This window comes from Gopherus evgoodei, chromosome 1 (genome assembly GCF_007399415.2).
Source record: "Gopherus evgoodei ecotype Sinaloan lineage chromosome 1, rGopEvg1_v1.p, whole genome shotgun sequence".
NCBI lineage: Eukaryota > Metazoa > Chordata > Testudines > Testudinidae > Gopherus > Gopherus evgoodei.
Window position 1 is genome coordinate 122,888,851 of NC_044322.1, and position 18,020 is coordinate 122,906,870.

At 40.9% G+C, this 18,020-nt stretch overlaps 1 protein-coding gene across 1 annotated transcript in view; it reads right to left on the bottom strand.

Moving 5' to 3' along the window:
• The window catches only part of HERC2 (HECT and RLD domain containing E3 ubiquitin protein ligase 2), a 199,988-nt gene that overhangs the window by 110,081 nt on the left and 71,887 nt on the right, over window positions 1-18,020 (bottom strand). The window contains 10 exon segments of the mRNA XM_030571144.1: window positions 3,285-3,480; window positions 3,600-3,727; window positions 3,851-3,983; window positions 5,354-5,568; window positions 7,880-8,030; window positions 8,328-8,431; window positions 8,529-8,699; window positions 14,417-14,602; window positions 14,902-15,057; window positions 17,468-17,652. Of these exon segments, the coding sequence (XP_030427004.1) occupies window positions 3,285-3,480; window positions 3,600-3,727; window positions 3,851-3,983; window positions 5,354-5,568; window positions 7,880-8,030; window positions 8,328-8,431; window positions 8,529-8,699; window positions 14,417-14,602; window positions 14,902-15,057; window positions 17,468-17,652 (1,625 nt within the window).

Genomic DNA, 18,020 nt, shown 5'->3' on the forward strand with positions numbered 1-18,020 from the left:
CCCTCCCCCTCCTACTCCCAAACTCCCTCCCAAAGCCTGTGCCCCATCCCCACCGCCCCCAGCCCCCAAACTCCCTCCGAAAGCCTGCACCTGGTCCTCACACTCATTCTCGCCCCCTAACTCCCTCCCAGAGCCTGCACCCCATCCCCACACACACCCCAGCCTCCAAACACCATCCAAGAGCCTGCCCTCGACCCCCTCCCCCACCCAAACTCCCTCCCAAAGCCCAACCTCTCACTGCTTCTGCACCCAAACTCCCTCCCAGAGCCTGCACCCCAATCCCCTACCCCAGACCTCCTCCTTCACCCAAACTCCATCCCAAAGCCTTAGGCAAGTGGGGGGGGCGCAGAGTTTTGGGGAGGCGGAATTTTTTGGGGGGTGGGTTCTGGCAGCATGAGTGACATTGGCCCACTCGGAGGATTTGAGGACTGGCACTGGCCCTAAGGTAAGTTGAGTTTGAGACCCCTGCTCAAGACTCTGAGTGAGTGTAGGGAATCAGTCTTCTGGTTGAAGAGAGAGAGACAGTTGAAGGGGAGGTCCTCAATTGTGTTCTGTACCTCCCTTGGAAAACCAAAGAATGTAACTAGGATTCCCTCCTCATGATAATTCCTGTGGCCGAAGTGCATGAAGACACATCCGCCAAATCTACTGCAGCCTGTAACATCATTTTGGTAACCAGTTTGCCTTCCTCTAAAATAGCCTGGAAACGGGTATAGTCCTATTGGGTAAGCTTGTCCGTAAATTCTGCTAACTGGCCATACTTCAAAAAAGTCATACCTTGCCAGTAATGCCAGATAATTAGAGATGCAGAACTGACGGTTGTCTGACAAACAGATCTTACAACCCAGAAAGTCCAGTCTCTTACCCTCCTTGTCAGTCAGAATGGAATATGGATGCTGCTGTCTGGCCAACTGAGTTGCTATGGCGGTCCACTGGAGCTGGGCTAAGCGAAGGGAGGATTTGTCACTGGACTGGCAGATCCTTTGGATATTCTCATCATTGGTATGGGAGCAGCGGATCATGTGCCCCATCTGAATCTTCCAATGCCAAGAAGTCGGATCCTTGCTCAAGTAGCAGAGCCACCAGGACCAAGAGGGTCGCAAGGCAGTGCTCATGAACATGACCTGAAGGCGGTAAGTTCAGAGTAGGGAAGCAGTCTCTTTGGAGGTGAATGCACTGGAAGACATATGGATTTCACCTCGTCTAAGGCAAAAAGTTCATGATGTCCAAGAGCCAACTTGAGTCTCTCTGGTGTCAGTGGCATGCATTCCAGATGGAACCAGAGACTGAATGGGGAAAGAAGGCTGCCTCAGCACAGACGATCCCCACGGTTTTCACGGTACCGATGAAGAGGGGGTATGAGGCTTAGAGACCAGGACCGGCGGGTCCAGTGTTCTATGCAACTTCTTCTCGTGCTTGTGGGCCTTGGAACACACTGCTTTTCCATGGCCAGAACTTGGGGAGGAAGCAGTGTCTTTCTTGGGCCTTGAGGAGGACTTACTATCATACGTATGCACATGCTTCTTTACCTCACAGCTTGGCCTTGACACGAGGTTTGTAGCAATGGTACCAGCAGATCCGCAGTAGAAGGTGGACTCCTTGAGTGCTCAGGCTGATGTAGTGGGTGGAATTCCCTGGCCTGGATCTGACTGCAGCCTCATGGCGACCTCCATGAGGTGCTTCTTGAGGTAGAGAGCCTGGACTTCCTGCTTATGGGCAGGGAAGGAGAAGCAGATACTGCACCTGGATGTGATGTGGGCTTCCCCCAGCAGTAAAAGTAGCATTAGTGATAATTGTGGACTGAAAACCAGCAAGTGCGGGAAGCACAGATCTTGAACACCGGCATCTTCGGCATAACCCAGTATCCACGTGTGGCTGCTGGTGGGAGGGAAGACAGGAAACCACCAAAGCAGCATCACAAAGTCCTTAGATTCTAAGAAAACTATTACTATTAAATACTATAAAAAATAATAAAATGCTAAATATATACATGAATAAAAGTCTTTTCAGAAAGTGTGTCACAGGAGACGAGAGAACAGCTGAAGCTCTGACTTGGATCACGCAGCAGTGAGAAGAAACTGAGGGTGTGGTCAGTCTGTCCCACCCCTTATTGCCTCAGTCGAAACCATGAACCGAAACAAGGGTGCACTCATGAACCAATGGAACTACTACTTTTTAAAACTCTGGCTCCACATGCATGGCGCATGTGCATAACCCTCAGTGGAATCCAATAGGGACCATCACTCAAATAAGAATTTTGACTTCAATGCTCCAAGTTTATTCAATTATTCTAGCATAGTTTCTTGAGACAAACTGTGGGTATGCTCTCCACTACTCACTGCAACATTATCTAGTCAGAGTAATTTCCCCAACTATTCTTTATCTTTTAGTATGCAACTTCCGCTACAATGATTGCACATAAAATTTTCTTTAACGTATTGATTGACCAGTTTAAGATGAGAAAATGCTACACTGCAAAAACATACAAAGTGATTATATTTTATTTTCATTACTGAATAGTAGGGTCCAACATATAATATTCTGCATACATTATGCCTGTACTATGGATAAAATTTTCAAAAGCACCTTAGTGACTTATGGGTCTAAGTCCCACTTTCAAACATGAAGGACTGTCAGCAAGACAGGCTTTTAAGTCAGTCACTTTTGAAAATTGGACTTAGGATGAAATTTTCAGAAGTGCGAAATTCATCATCTTCATGACTAGAGTACTACACAGACATACAGCAAATCTCCAAATCTTTACATTCAAATTTGAAGCATGGAATCTTTATTAAGCACAAACTTTATCAAGAACAGTGATGGTTTTGGTATGTTCTATGATAAGCTTGAATTTTTAAAAGATAATGCTAGTAATATTTTATAATTTGAACATATTTGATGTTTAATTATAATGTAACTCACAACCTATATATCATTTATCAAATCATTTTACATGAAAAAGGATCCCATTTGAAGTCAAACTATTTCAAGCCAAACTCAGACTGAGATGCACAGGTTTTTTTAAATGAATGGGAAAGCAGGAAACAAGCAGCACTCTAACCTGAATTTCTAGACTAATTCACCATGTCTTGTCTCCAGAAATTAATATTTACCTCTTTATAAAAGTTTGTCAAAGTGCAGTAAAAAAACTAGTAGACCCAATATTTCAACAGAACCCAAGCATCCTCACTGTCCTAACTAAGAAGTGTTACCTATATGTACAAAGCTTTGAGGGGAAGTTGGTTATTTTATTTTGTTCTACTACAGTATCACTATTCTCTTACCTCTTTTTTTTCTTCTCTCTCGAATTATCTTCTGAGCTATCCTCCTCCATCGGGGCAAAGAGCTCAGAAGTTTAAACTTTGACATTATGGAGATGTCATTGCAGACTGCAGGACGCAATTCATTGAACAGGAATCTCAAACGTTCAATGACAGGAGCACAAACTTCCTTGTAGGAGCGGCCTTGTTCCTGATGTGTCTAAAACAGGAATAGAAACAGAGATTATAAACTTAAGGGAATAAAATTTAAAGGAGTCAATTGTCATTTTTAATAATTAAGGTTGAAGAGAAGATAGACACAGGTAGTTGGAGGCTTACCTTAATTAGCGAGCATTTTGCTTGATAGACAACACGACATACATCTACTACAGATTTCGGTAAGGTTCTGTGTTTGACTTGGTCAACCCCCAGGGTACCAGGATGTACTAGAGACAATGCCACATGACCTTAATGGGAAAAAAAAAAACACACTAAGACTATCTATTTCTAAGATTGAGGGGAGTGGGAGTTAAATTAGTTTTTCTGGTTTTTTTTTTAAAAAGTCTTCTGGAACAGCTAAGTCTACTTACCTAAATCTTCATGTTTTAGAAGACAACATAAGAGTAAACGTCCTACTTCTTCCACAGGATGCTCAGGAGGGAATGTGATTGGTGTTGTCAAGTGACATTGTTTGCAGTACCTCTCTACTTGACATAAAAAGTCCTGCAAACAAACACTAACATCAAAGAAACAGCACTATCTAACTCTTCAGGTATAGTAAATGTAGAACACTACAGCAAGCATTCAAGTGAAAACTCAGTAATATCCTGGGCTAAATACATTCAGAAGCCATAGCCAAGATATTTCTCAGTCTAGGATATGAGTCACCTAATTACTAGAAGTACAAACAAGCAATTATACCAAACAGTAATCCATACTGTCACTCCTGTTCTGAGGACAATAGCCCATCAGAGGGCTCTCATCATACACAACATGGCAACAATGAGCACAGTCCTAACAGCTTCTGACCTGTTCTCCAGCTTACCAGGCCACCTAAACCCAGTCTTAATATTACCTAATATTTCAAAATTATATCTCGACTCTGGGGTTCAATAGGAATCATGGGGTTAGAAATGGAGATAGATACTTGTGGGCATATTGAAGTGTACCAAGAGGAGTAACCAATCTGAGCACAAGAATTACATAATCATTCTATATCTACTAAGAAATAACTATACAACTACATAAAAATCTAAAACAGAGTGCAGGAGACTACATAACCGAGAAAGATGGGTACAGATGTGGTCACTAAGTATACAGCACCTCCGCACTTTGACTGGGAGACAATTCCATCTTAGTACAACTGGTAATAACCATGATCTACAGTGTCACTATCCTTTCATGTAATATTAAGTTTAAATCACTTGGAATTCATAAGAAAAACTGCATACAGAAATTAATTTTAATTGAATCATACGTTAGCTAGGATGTATTAATGTCTTGACACTGAACAGCCTAACCCAGGGTAGTCAATAGGTGAACCGTGGGTCAAATCTGGACAGCCAGACTCTTTTGAACAGACCACAAAATCTTATTTACTTATTATCATTATTATTATTTTTGTATTATTTTCTCTAGAGTCTGGACCTTGATTATACTTTGACCTAGAAATTTGGACAAAAAAATAATTGATTCCTAGTCACAGGTTAGGCTGGGGTAATAACATGTTACTTGCAGGAGGTAGTTTTCGCAGCATAACAGCAACAATGAAGACTTGCTTTACTCCAACTCCTTGCTTCCCCTTTCACAGAAAATGTGCCAGAGGTTAAAGCAATCCTCCTGAATGGTTGCTGAAAACAATTTAAAAGCTACCAAAGGTGAAACAAAAAAGTGTTTTCCAACACTTACACAATGTGTGCTTAATACAGCAATTTCAATTCACTACCTGTTCTTAACTATACTTTCTGTAACATTTGAAAACACTTTTGTTTCGCTTATGGCAGCTTTTAAATTGTTTCCAGCAACAACTCAGGGAGCTTGCTGCTGGTCACATTTAAACCATTTCCTGGTAAAGATGGGACTAAAAATGTTACCTTCACAGTGTGATCCTGAATATTGTTATCTGCAATGGCTTGCAGAAATGGTTGTGAATGGTCACTCAAGGTTAGTCGATGTGAATATAGTTTTGATTTGTTTGGGGTAGTGTTCCCAGGTGAACTGCAGTGGTCTTCATCTTTCTCCTCATTGTAACTGTAATGTATCTGACTGGTCTGCAAGCCTCCAGAGAAGATAGATGACTTAAGCCATTCTAACAAGAGTGAAAAAATACAGATGTAAGCCTTTCTGCCAGGGAAAGCTATCTGTCACTAAATTGAATAATAATTCTTTAAAACAAAAGATGAAATTTACTTGCAAACTGAGTAAATTAAGATGATTTTCATACTTAGTTGGTGAAGTTTAATCAGAAAAAACAATTGACAAATTATTTGTAAATTAAGTAAAGTAACATCTTAACCAAGCCACTATAGGGAGCCACTTCTCACCAGAGGCCATCAGCTGCGATGAAGCCATGAAGGTCTTAGCAACTATTCTAAGAACAGCCATACTGGATCAGAATCATGGTCCTTTTGGTCCAATATGACAGCAGCCAGCTCCAGATGTTTCAGAGGAAGGTGCAAGAAACCCCACAGTAGGCCAACATGGGATAATCTGCTCTTCCACCCCATGAAGGACTCACCCTAACCCCTAATAATAAGAAATCAGTTTAAACCCTGAAGCATGAGATTTAACCTCCCTTCCAATAGCCTTGTTATCATTAACTATTAAAAAGTCGGATATTCCGCTTATCCAAATAATCAGCAAGTCCCTCTTTGAATCTTGTTCACGTTCTTGGCCAAGAATGGACAAACAGCATGATACGGAGTCTTCTTTTAAAAACTCATGATGAGTCCCAGAAGTTCATACAGAAGGGTATATGAAGCATGCAAGTCTACTAAAGTTTAACCTAAGTGTTGCAAGACAAAGGTCTCAATCCCATAACGTCTTACATGTGTAGGCACTTTAGTAGCCCCCTGAAGTCAACTGAACTACTCAAATGCATACCTCTGCAGCAATGTACACAAAAGACTAACTTTCTTTTTCCTGCTGAAGTACCGTATATACTCAATCATAAGCCGGTTCATTTATAAGCCAACCCTCCCTAGATGGAGAAGTAAAAATGGAAACATTTTATGACCCATCATAAGCTGACCCTCTAATTCAGGGGTTGGCAAACCTTGGCTCCCGGGCCATCAGGATAAGTTGCTGATGGGCCAGGATGGTTTGTTTACCTAGAACGTCCACAGGCACAGAAGTAAACCTAAGTAAACAAAGCATCCCAGCCAGCCAGCTGCTTACCCTGATGGGCCAAGACAGCAACTGGTGGTGCAATTTTTTTTTTTTGGGGGGGGGGGGAGCAGGGAGGAGAAGCCGGGGGTCAGGAGAGTAACACCTGTGACCATCCCCTACATGACCCCAACCCTAGCTCAGGACCCTCACACTCTCCCCATCCCAACCCTTCCCACCTTGGCTGGGGAGGATGCCTCTGGCCTGGCTGGACGGCACGGCCACAGCCTGCTCCGGCAGGCCAGACCGGGTGGCACGGCCTCGGTGTGCTCCAGCGGGCCAGGTGGCGTGGCCATAGGCTGCTTTGGCGGCATGGCTGCAGCATGCTCTGGCAGGCGGGGCTGAGCAGTGTGGCTTCAGCCTGCCAGCCCCGGAGCTGCAGCTGCTTTGGAGGCTGGAGGGAGAGCAGCGTTGCCAGAAGTAGAGAGACTCTGGCCCTGCCTCTTCCCTTCTGGCTCTGCTGCCTCTCCTTGCCCCCTCTCTTGAAGGGGGATGGGCTGTGTCCCACCTCTCCCTCTCTATACCCATTCATAAGCCAATCCCCTTCTCTGATGCTTCCCTTTTTTACTAAAAAAAAAATCTGGCTTATGAATGCGTATGTACAGTATTTGAATTCAAGTGGCAAAAACAATATTTGTTTCACGGTTGGCCCCCTTACACAAACTAAATAAATGACTTTTAAAAGCAGAAATCCAGACCAGTAAACCAAAGTGGTTTAGAAGAAATCCAGAAAAATACGAAACTGAAGAGGGAACGCAGTGAAAGTAGTGGGGATAAGGAATGAAAGCATACGTAAAGGATTCCTTCTCTCACTTTATCTGCTGTCAAAAAAATCAGAGTGGGAAGAGAGAACATAACACACTGTTCTGAAAGCTACAAAGCAAGGAAATACACAAAAGAACAGGCATTTAATCATCTGAATAAAAGTGAATCAATTACACAAACCAAGGTGAAAAAGAGCTGCATGTCTGCAAAAGAAAGAAAACTGGGAGGAACAGCCCAACAACGAGAAAAAAAGTTTTTCGTTTACTAAGAGTTTTCTAATGGTAAGAAGAACAAGGAAGTCTTCAAGCTATGTCCAGAAGAAAGTGGGGCAAAAAAAAAAAAAAAAAAAAAGTTAAGTTCCTGATTAAATTATATTTACAATAGTCTGGTCCAGCATATTATTGGAAGCATGCAGAGGTACAGTACACAATCCATTACTTCTAATTTAATTGAAAGCAAGTTCTGCTTACTGGCACATTCAACCTCCATAGGAGAAAGCGGTGTACTCATTGCTAGGTAGGAAGCATGTAGTCCAAGAAGAAGGCCCAGATTTCTTTCTGTGTCTATGAGAGGTGATGACAGACTGCCAAGATCTGGTGTTGTAATCACTTCCTGGTCAGGCTAAACAGAAGAAACATCAAATTGGAGGCCAAAAGTAAATTCCAACAAAAGTTTCAAAACAAAACTATCCTTTATTACTATAAACACATTCTGAAGAAGTAAACTATTAATACAATCATAAGTTAAATTTCATTAAGTGCAATACTGTCTCTTTCAATTAGTCATTTGTAACCCAAGTTTTTGCTTCAGGTCCTTGACTAAAACTGGCATCAATCCTACAGGCTGAAAAGGTCACTTCTCCAGATAGTTTACTATCCTACATATGATGTGCTACAAAGTATATTATATTATTTTTACCTCCATGTACTGGCCAACACAGAAGGCATGCATTGACTCTCTTGTATCCTCAAATTGCAAGGCAGCTTCCAAAGCAACAACTGGGTCCTCACCTGCAAACTGAGCTAGAAAAAAAAAAGAATATTCAGTAGTTCTATAATATCTAAACAACTATTTACGGCAATTAATTTTAAAATAAACAATTCAAGAGTTGAAACTCACCAAGTATACTATTTCCTGTTAAAGACTGGGTCTGAAAATCTTTTATATCATACACTTTCCCATCAATCACTGTCCAGAAGCCTCCATCTTTATTATGGTTCTCTAGATCAGCTTTACGTATAAGTGTTACTTCCTCATTATTTCTGCAGCTCTGGCCAGTAAAAAATGAACCTATGATTAAAAAAAAAAAAATCATATATTGCACACATTTTAGTTTCTTAAACTAGCACTGACAATAACAAAATCGCACTAGAGTAATCCTAAAAACAACACTTTCTGTGACGGTGAGGGGGAGTGGAGGGTTATCCTAGACCCCCAGCCTGGAGTTCGTCTCCCACAAACGCAACTGGCAGACACTTCCATAAGCTATATACTTATACCAAACACACATCAACAGACAATATAATCCACCTACACAGAGATGTAGCAAATCCTAGGTTTGTCTATCCCTCACTTCCTTTTCTGATAGTGTGGAATGCACTGAATACCACAAGATGACTTCAGCTGGTAGCACAGTGCTGTTTAGACTGGACAGGGATGCCATTATCTGACACTTTACAGGCAGTTTTCAAGTGGAGGAAGTCAGTAAAAACAAGGTCAAAGTACTTGTTTGAGGCGTGAATCATTTCGCTATTCCAAAGCTCAGAGAACGAACAAGTTCAACCTCATTTTTAGATACCACTATGAGCAAGCACAGAGGATGGAAAGAAATTCATAGACCTGAAGGCCATAAAGAACCATTAGATCACCTAGTCTGACTTCCTGTATAAAACAGGTCACAGAATTTCACCCATTTACCCCTGAACTGAGCTCTATAACCTGTGTTTGAGTTAAGCTTATCTTTCAATCTTGATTTAAAGACATCAAGAGATGAAGAATCACTTCCCTTGCTAGTTTGTTCCAATGGTTAATCACCTTTACTGTTAAAAGTGCATGCCTTATATCTGATTTGAATTTGTCTGGCTTTAACTTCCAAACAATAGTTCTTGCTATATCTTTCTCTGCTAGGTTAAAGGTCCCTATACTACACCTCTACCTCTATATAACGCAACCCGATATAACACAAATTTGATATAACGCGGTAAAGCAGTGCTCTGGGAGGGGGGCGGGACTGCGCACTCCGGTGTATCAAAGCAAGTTCGATATAACGCAGTAAGATTTTCTGGCTCCTGAGGACAGGGTTATATCGAGATAGAGGTGTACTTGGTATTTTTCTCCCTGTGGAGATACTTATACACTGTAATAAAGTCATCTCAATCTTCTATTTTGATAAACTAAACTACTAAGGTCCTTAAATCTCTTACTGTGAAGGATTTTTCTCCAGCCTCAAATCTTTTAATAGCTCTTGTCTACATCCTCTCCGGTTCTACAAAAATCCTGTTTAAAATGTTGACATCAGAACCGTATGCAGTATTCTAGTATCTCTCACCAATACCACATACACAGGTAAAAGTCACCTCCCTACTTCCCTCTTCAATCCAAGGAAAGCCTTAGCCCTCTTTGTGACAGCATCACTCTGGAGCTCATCTTGAGTTGTTCACTAAGGGTATGTCTACACTAAAAAATTAGGTTGATTTAATATGTCGATTTTTTAGAAATCGATTTGATACAGTCAATTGTGTGTGTCCCCACTTAATACTATTAAGTCAGTGGAGTGCGCCCACAGTACCGAAGCTAGCGTAAACTTTCGGAGCATTGCACCGTGGGTAGCTACTCACAGTTCCCGCAGTCTCCATTGCCCATTGGAATTCTGGGTTGAGCTCCCAATGCCTGATGGGGCAAAACATTATCGCAGGTCGTTCTGGGTACATGTCGTCAGCCCTCCCCCCCCCCACCCCGAAAGCAATGGCAAAAAATCATTTCCTGCCTTTTTCCCTGAGTTACCCGTGCAGATGACATACCATGGCAAACATGGAGCCCACTCAGCTCACTGTCACCGTACATCTCCTGGGTGCTGTTGGCAGACGCGTTATTGCAGTGCTACACAGCAGCAGCTCCTTGCCATTGCAAGTTAGCAAAGACGGTTAGCAGCTGTATTGTACCATTTGCTGCAGTCTCCTGGTTCCTCCTGGCCGGCCTCGGTGAGGTCGGTAGGGGGCGCCCGGACATACCAGGTCATTCCCTTCTTTAGGTTTCGGCTAATGGAGATTCAGTCCTGCCTGGAATATCAGGCAAGCCTACCAAAGAACCAGAGAGGCAAACGGCCACTCTGGGTCAGAGCCCCAGACATCCTGCTTCTGTGATGAGCTGCCTTCCACTTTAGGAGGTGCCCTTACAACTACCCCACCGCCATGCTTCGCTCCTCCCACGCCCCTCCCAGGCTACCTTGGCAGTTATGTGTGTCATGAATTAATAAAGAATGCATGAATTTGAAACAGTGACTTTATTGCCTCTGCAAGCGGAGATCAAAGGGGGGAGGGCGGTTGGCTTACAGGGAAGCAGAATGAAGCAAGGGGGCGAGTTTTCATCAAGGAGAAACAAACATAACTTTCAGACCATAGCCTGGCTAGTCATGAAACTGGTTTTCAAAGCTTCTCTGATGCACAGCACACCCTGCTGCGCTCTTCTAACCACCCCGGTGTCTGGCTGTGCTTAATCATTGCGTCTTTTAGAACAGAGTTCTGATAGCACAGATTCATCTCCCCATACAGCGATCAGATCCACTACCTCCCGTTCAGTCCATGCTGGAGCTCTTTTGCTGTTCTGGGACTCCATGGTCACCTGTGCTGATTAGCTGGCCACAGTGGCCAAACAGGAAATGAAATTCAAAAGTTCGCGGGGCTTTTCCTGTCTACCGAGCCAGTACATCTGAGTTGAGAGCGCTGTCCAGAGCATCACAATGGAGCACTCTGGGATAACTCCCAGAGGCCAATACGATCAAATTGCATCCACACTACCCCAAATTCGACCCAGCAGGGTCGATTTCAGCACTAATCCCCTCATCGAAGAGTACAGAAATCAATTTTAAGAGCCCTTTAAATTGACAAAAATGGCCTCGCCATGTGGATAGGAGCAGGGTTAAAGAGATCAAACATTGCTAAATTCGACCTGAACTCATAGTATAGACGAGGGCTAAGATCCATAAACCTTTTCAGTCACTGCTTTCTACGATACAGTCCCTCAGTCTGAAAGTATGGCCTGCATCTTCATTTCTGGATGTATGACCTCGCATTTGGTTGTATTAAAATGCATTTTATTTGAACGAACTCAGCTTAACAAGTGATCCAGATTGCTCTGCATGTCTGCCCCATCCTCATTATTTACCACTCTGACAATCTTCATGCCAATCTGCATCATCCACAAATTTTCACTTTACTTCCTGATTGTTGATAAATGTATTGATTGATCATCATCGGGCCTGGAACGGACCCGTATGGAACCCCACTAGCTAAACGTGCACCCATGATTCTCCACTGACAGCTACTATTTGAGATCTGTCAGTTCACCAGCTCTCTGCACTGGCACAAATGGCACTGGTGAGGCCTGAATCAGAATGCTACAGAAGTTTTTCTATATTTTTCTATATTTTTTTAAATAAAAAAAACGGATGCTGACCAAAACGTTGTACTGCATGGATGTTAAAACAAAAGTTGTCAATAACTTTAGACTCCTCTAGGCATTTTTCTGCTGGGTGGGAAGGAAGGGGATAACAGCAACACTAAGTTCCACATATGTGCTTTTCCTCATATTGCATATATACATACCAGACGGGTGTTCTGGGGTTTAGCCCAACAACTGTTATCAAAGGAGAGAAACATTTCACCTAACGTACTGGAACTTTGTCAGAAGGACGTGTAATGACAAATACTTATTTTTGTTCTGCTCCTCCTCAAAGTGCACTGTGACCCCCTGAGTCGATTGAGTGCATGTGTCAAGGAAGGAAGAGTGTCTTTTGGTCAATTCTTTGGGTAGCTCCATGCAGGTGTACTCAAGACAAAGCCCTATTACCATGTTAGGTTTAACAGTAACTACTGGCACTTGTTCTCATCAGTGCTTAAATCTCAAGAGACTGTCACTGAAACTTCCAGTGCCTGCTCCTGAATGCGTCAAGGGAGCTGTTATGACAACCACTGGTGCAAACTCCCACCCCAAGCACAGAAGTATGGAGGAGAATACATACAGAGATTGCTTGGCAACTCTGAGAACTTCTCTAGTGTGCTGATGCACAGAAAGGATTGCTAGCCTGCTGTTTCTATTCTGGACAATGATCTACTAGTGCCTTGGGAGAAGGAGTTCAGAAAGTCTCCAGGGGCTTGCCAGTTAATAAAAAAAAGACAGACCTTAAGGAGATACATGCACCATCAGAAAGTCAATAAGAATACAGACATTTCACTGCCAGTCTCTCCCACTATTGCCATACAAGCCTCAAGCTTGCAATCCCTCGCTCATCTGATAGCAGAAATGTCCATTAGGAAAGAGTTCTAGTCATATACCACAGGGAAACAAAAAAAAACTCTGTGGTAAAAACACAGCTGCAGCCCGAATTCAAAACTGTCATAAAAGTGAAAATAAATTTGCAACAGGCATATCTAGAAAAATCAACAAGGGAGAGACAAAATGTACCACAAAAAGCTCAAAAGTGCATAGACCAAGACACAACACTGGTCAGCACAACACAAAATGACTTGTACCATTGCATTAGGCAAACAATTTAGATAAGTTACTGAAGAAATTCTGGAGCAATTATCAGTTTCTGATTGACACAGCACCAGCACTCAGTGGAACATCTCATCCATCTATGGTGAAAAAGACACAAATTAGAAGCAGCTATGCTTCCAAAGAGCACAAACTCTTGGTGTGGGAGATGAAAGTGGGTTGTAAAGAGCTAAAAGTCTGGAGGATTGTGAAGTGTGTAAGCAAAGAGTGCTTACTGATTAACATCACCTCCTGTTTAGCCAGGACTTTGGCCCGGTTATTTAAAAAAAAAAAAAAAAAAGTGATTGCTGGGGTTTTGGTGTGCTTTAATATGAGTTATATAGGTTGGGGGGTGGCTGTATTATTGTTACTACCTGTTTTTAATATTGCTTATACACCACTGGCTTTTTATTTCCGGTGTGTATTTTTTTGGCTGCTCACACTAGGAGCCAAACGATGACTGCTCTACACACCCAGTATGAGTCAGTAAATATAGCTATATTGAAAAAAGGTAATACATTTAATACTGCCATTACCATAGCAGCTTGGGCTGAGCGGGGTCTTACTGGTCATTTTAACTTTTACCTTTATTGCCCCATATTCTGTTTTAGCTTGTTCAGCACTATAATAACTGGATCCACTTACAAATCAAAATTTCCATTTTTTTATTTAATGTTTTTTTAAATTTTGGAAGGGGGCACTTGTGTTCTGGTCCTGGGTTATTAAACCTTAAGGCATGAGGATAACACTTTTCCCTTTTTCCACTGTGATTCCCCGGTTCACTAGAGCTAAAATCCATTGTGCCAATGTGCCAATGTGCATCCACCATACTCTGAGCCACCTACTATAGCACCACCCCTTTCTTCCTCTATAGTTTTAAACAAATGCTCTCGTCTTCAGTAATAGTTTAAACTATGATTATGGAAATTACTTCAAGAAACAAAATCAACAAACCACTCTCCCCTTGACAGACAAGTTTATATAGCAATTAAATCATGCCAAATTTATCATTGACATAATGTAATTATTTTTTCCACAGTAAAACACTATTATGACAATAGTTCTGATAAACAAGGAAATGTAAAAGTGTCAGATTTAAAGACAATTCAAGAACACAACTGTTAAAAAGGTTTCTGGTGCTTTGCTTCACACGAGAGAATTCTAAATATTGGAAGAGTGTTAGAGTTACTCAGAAAGCTTTCCTGTAAAACCCCAACTAAGTGTTTTAACTGTTTTAAGCGAATAGAACATACCCATTATTCCAGGCCATGCTAAATCCTCATTGTCATCTCTTTCTTTTCCAGGGGCTAGATGGTTAAATCTGTCCAGATGCTCTAGCAGGCCAGCCAACAAAGGAATAGCACCCGCTTCCTGCATCAGTCCAGCATTTTTATTGAGAAGCAACACTATAGAAACTACCACCTCTGGAAGGAGAACACCTAGAAAACAGAAAATACTCACACTGAAGTTGGGACAGATATACGTATGCCACTTTTGACCTAAGTCACAGCAAGTTTATTCTCCTTTTTACTTTCTACTATAAAGTGATGTTTTTTCTCTCCCTTTAACTTGCTCCTTCTTGCATCTTCTCTTTTTAATTTGGAGAGATTCTTAATTTGAGAATTTCTTTTTTAACCGTTATTAAAAGTTTCAAGGAATATCAACAATATAGCCTAAATGATTACGTACTAGGAATGTTTGCCTACAAATTGATTTTCCAGGAGAAAAAGAAAGGTACCTGTTAAATCTCCATCCACAACTCGAGACACTTCTGCAAAATGTCTGTGACTAGTGGATGCAATGCTGATTGCCACAGGTAGTATATCACCAATGTGTGTGCACAAAAGTGCTGTGTATTTCTTTAGCAGAGAACCAACTCCTAGAAGCTCTGGACCTATGAAAAAAGGAGGGGCACAGAGAATAATCAAAGTAACTACTTAAGTGAATAAACTAAAAGCTGCATTTTGAATTATATAGTACTTACAAACCCCTCAAACACCACTTCAATATTAGCATTCAATTAAGAAAACAGCATAATTTATTTTTGATAAAGGATTAAGCTTAAATCCCAGATACTGACTTTTTAAGAGCACAGTCCGAGCTGAATTTAAATAAAGCCTGCAACCATAACATCTGGACCTGTAATGTCATTAAATCTCCTAAACTAAGTAAGGCCATTTCTAGCCTGGTGTGAGGCAAACTTCCAGGGAAGTTTTCTTTGACTCTGCTAGAAGTTCTGCTACCAATTTAGTAGGTGTCCTTCTTCCCGCCAAGTCAACATTGTAGCAGTGAGCCAGCATGTTTTGGATGTGCTCTGCTGCAGCGGCCACCATTTTTGTTAATGTTTATACCAGTCGTCATCAAAATCCCATGGAAGTTTTCAAAAGTATAAGGTGGATGTTTAAACCAGAGTCCAAGCCAAAATTCAATTTGGATAATTACAATCTTTCCATGTAAGATTTCCAACTTGTTTTAATTTATTATTTTGTACTAAAGCATTTGGGCTATTCTAAATCTATCTCCTTACTATATGCTGTTTCCTTTGCCTTCTTCTCAATACATTTGGCTTTGTACCATTCCATTAAATTATCTCTTTACTCAGAATATGCCCCAACTGCTGCCCATCACACACTTTCTTCTCTCCTCATTCAAACCCCTTCTTAAAATTCATTTCTTACAAAAATCACCACTACATTATTAGTCCGACAGCAATCTCTCCCTACCCTCCTTTTCCTGAATCCAGAATATACATTTTGATTCTCAGATAGCAAGACATTCAAAACAGGGAATGAATCTGTTTTGTTAGGCATTGCTTACATTTGTAGTACTTTTTAGTCTTAAGAATAATATTGCTATGCACTGTTAGTTACTATTTCATACTAAAAAGATTCTGGTTTAGTGGTGGAATGCTCTCTGTAGCTTGCAAGGTTTAGAGTGTGCTTTAATATCCTGCAGAATTGAAGACATTACAAAAACTTTCAGTCATCATTTAATGAAACAAATAGATTTAAAAAAGTAAAAATGGAACTTTCAAATCTACCACCAAACAGAAGCATAATCATTCCTAGTTTACACTTCTGATGTAAGGAACTATCCAACTAAAATAATCTCAATCAGCTCAATATTTCACACCTATAGTCCACTTTAATAAAGACAGAGTCACTGCCTGTAAAATCAACATATAAAATTGTATTCTCTAACAAGAAGGATCTGAACAAAGCTGTATTTTCTCTAAATTAGAAAAGGCAAAAAAACAATAATTAAAAATAAATTATTGCTGTTTGACTAGCCCCCTTTCATAACAAAGGACAAAACATAGTTATTGTTACTGTACCACCTACAAAGCAGATTTTTAAAAATTGTTCTTGATTAATTCATCTGTTTTAGCTTAATTCAAGTCACTGAAATTAAATATCAATATCAAGAACTAATTTCAATTAACCTTTTTGACAACAAATCCAGCTTCACTATGTTAACAGTTAAAATAGCAGTCATAAGAACAGCCACATTGGGTCAGACCAAAGGTCCATCTAGCTTAGCATCCTGTCTTCTGAAAGCGGTCAATGCTAGGTGCCACAGAGGGAATGAACAGAACAGGTAATCAAGTGATCCATTCCCTGTCGCCTATTCACAGTTTCTGGACAACAGAGGCTAGGGACTCCATCCCTGCCCATCCTGGCTAATTGCCATTGAAGGACCTATCCTCCATGAATTTATCTAGTTCTTTTTTCACCCTGTTGTTAACAAAATGTGGGGTTCACCTAGCTGAGAGCCCATGACAGCCAGACAGGGATAACACTGTTACAGTCCCAATTTTCATACCTGGGAGTCTAACATTAAGCATCTAAATGCCATTTCAGTGCTTAACTACATATTCTGGGCATCCAAACTATCACTTTATAGTTGAGCATCTAAATCTGTATTCAAGCAACAAACACTCAAATCTGAAAATCGGGCCTGTTAAATAGGGTACCATCACACCTTTTAAAATTTCTCTGACAAAAATTTTACTTACATTATTAAATGTTAATAGCTTTCTGAAAGAATCTTCCATTTTCTGCTGATGTTCTTGTACCATATGTTTTGGCTACTCTGTTTATATTTACAGTTTGTTATGTTTCAATCTGCTTAAATGGTCAACCGTTTAGAAAAACCAGCTCTCAAACAGGTGGGCCATGAAGCAAAGGAAACAGTATCTCAATGTACAAAACTTTGTCAAACAGGAAAATGGTGAATAGCAAACTTGTTTGGTAGCACAGGTATTACAAAACGCGTAAGTCTTTCATATTTATTAAATAACTTACCATATGTATTAGGGAACTGCCCAACACTCTCTCCTGGGTAAAGTTTACTAACAAGTAAACGCTGAAAACGCAGCAACAAGTCCAAAGAAGCAGACCTCTCTTTACTGTAATGTTCGTGGTCCAGGCAGGAAGAAATGCGACGAGCCACATCTTTTAGCTTGGCTATAGTCTGCGAAGCGATGTTCCTAATTGGTATAAAAGCATTATTAAGCACTTTAAAAGGGCAGCTGATGTTTCAGTTAGAAGCCTAGAGAAACAAGGATTAAGCTTTTGCTGGCATTTTCTCTAACGGTTGAGAATTAAGACACCTATGCGAGGGTTCACTAGAGAATGTTATTTTATTTGGGGTAATGTTCCAAGAATATTAGTTTGTTTCTGTAAATGGGACTCAACCACCACACCCTTATCTCCACAATTTACTATGAAGCAAAAGATTTAATGATCTAAACAATGTGAAATAGAATGCTATATAGAAGAAAGCTGTGGGGTGGCATATGTTTTAAGAGTCCCAGTTATGAATGATTTCCTTGTTACACAGTCACATCAACATGAA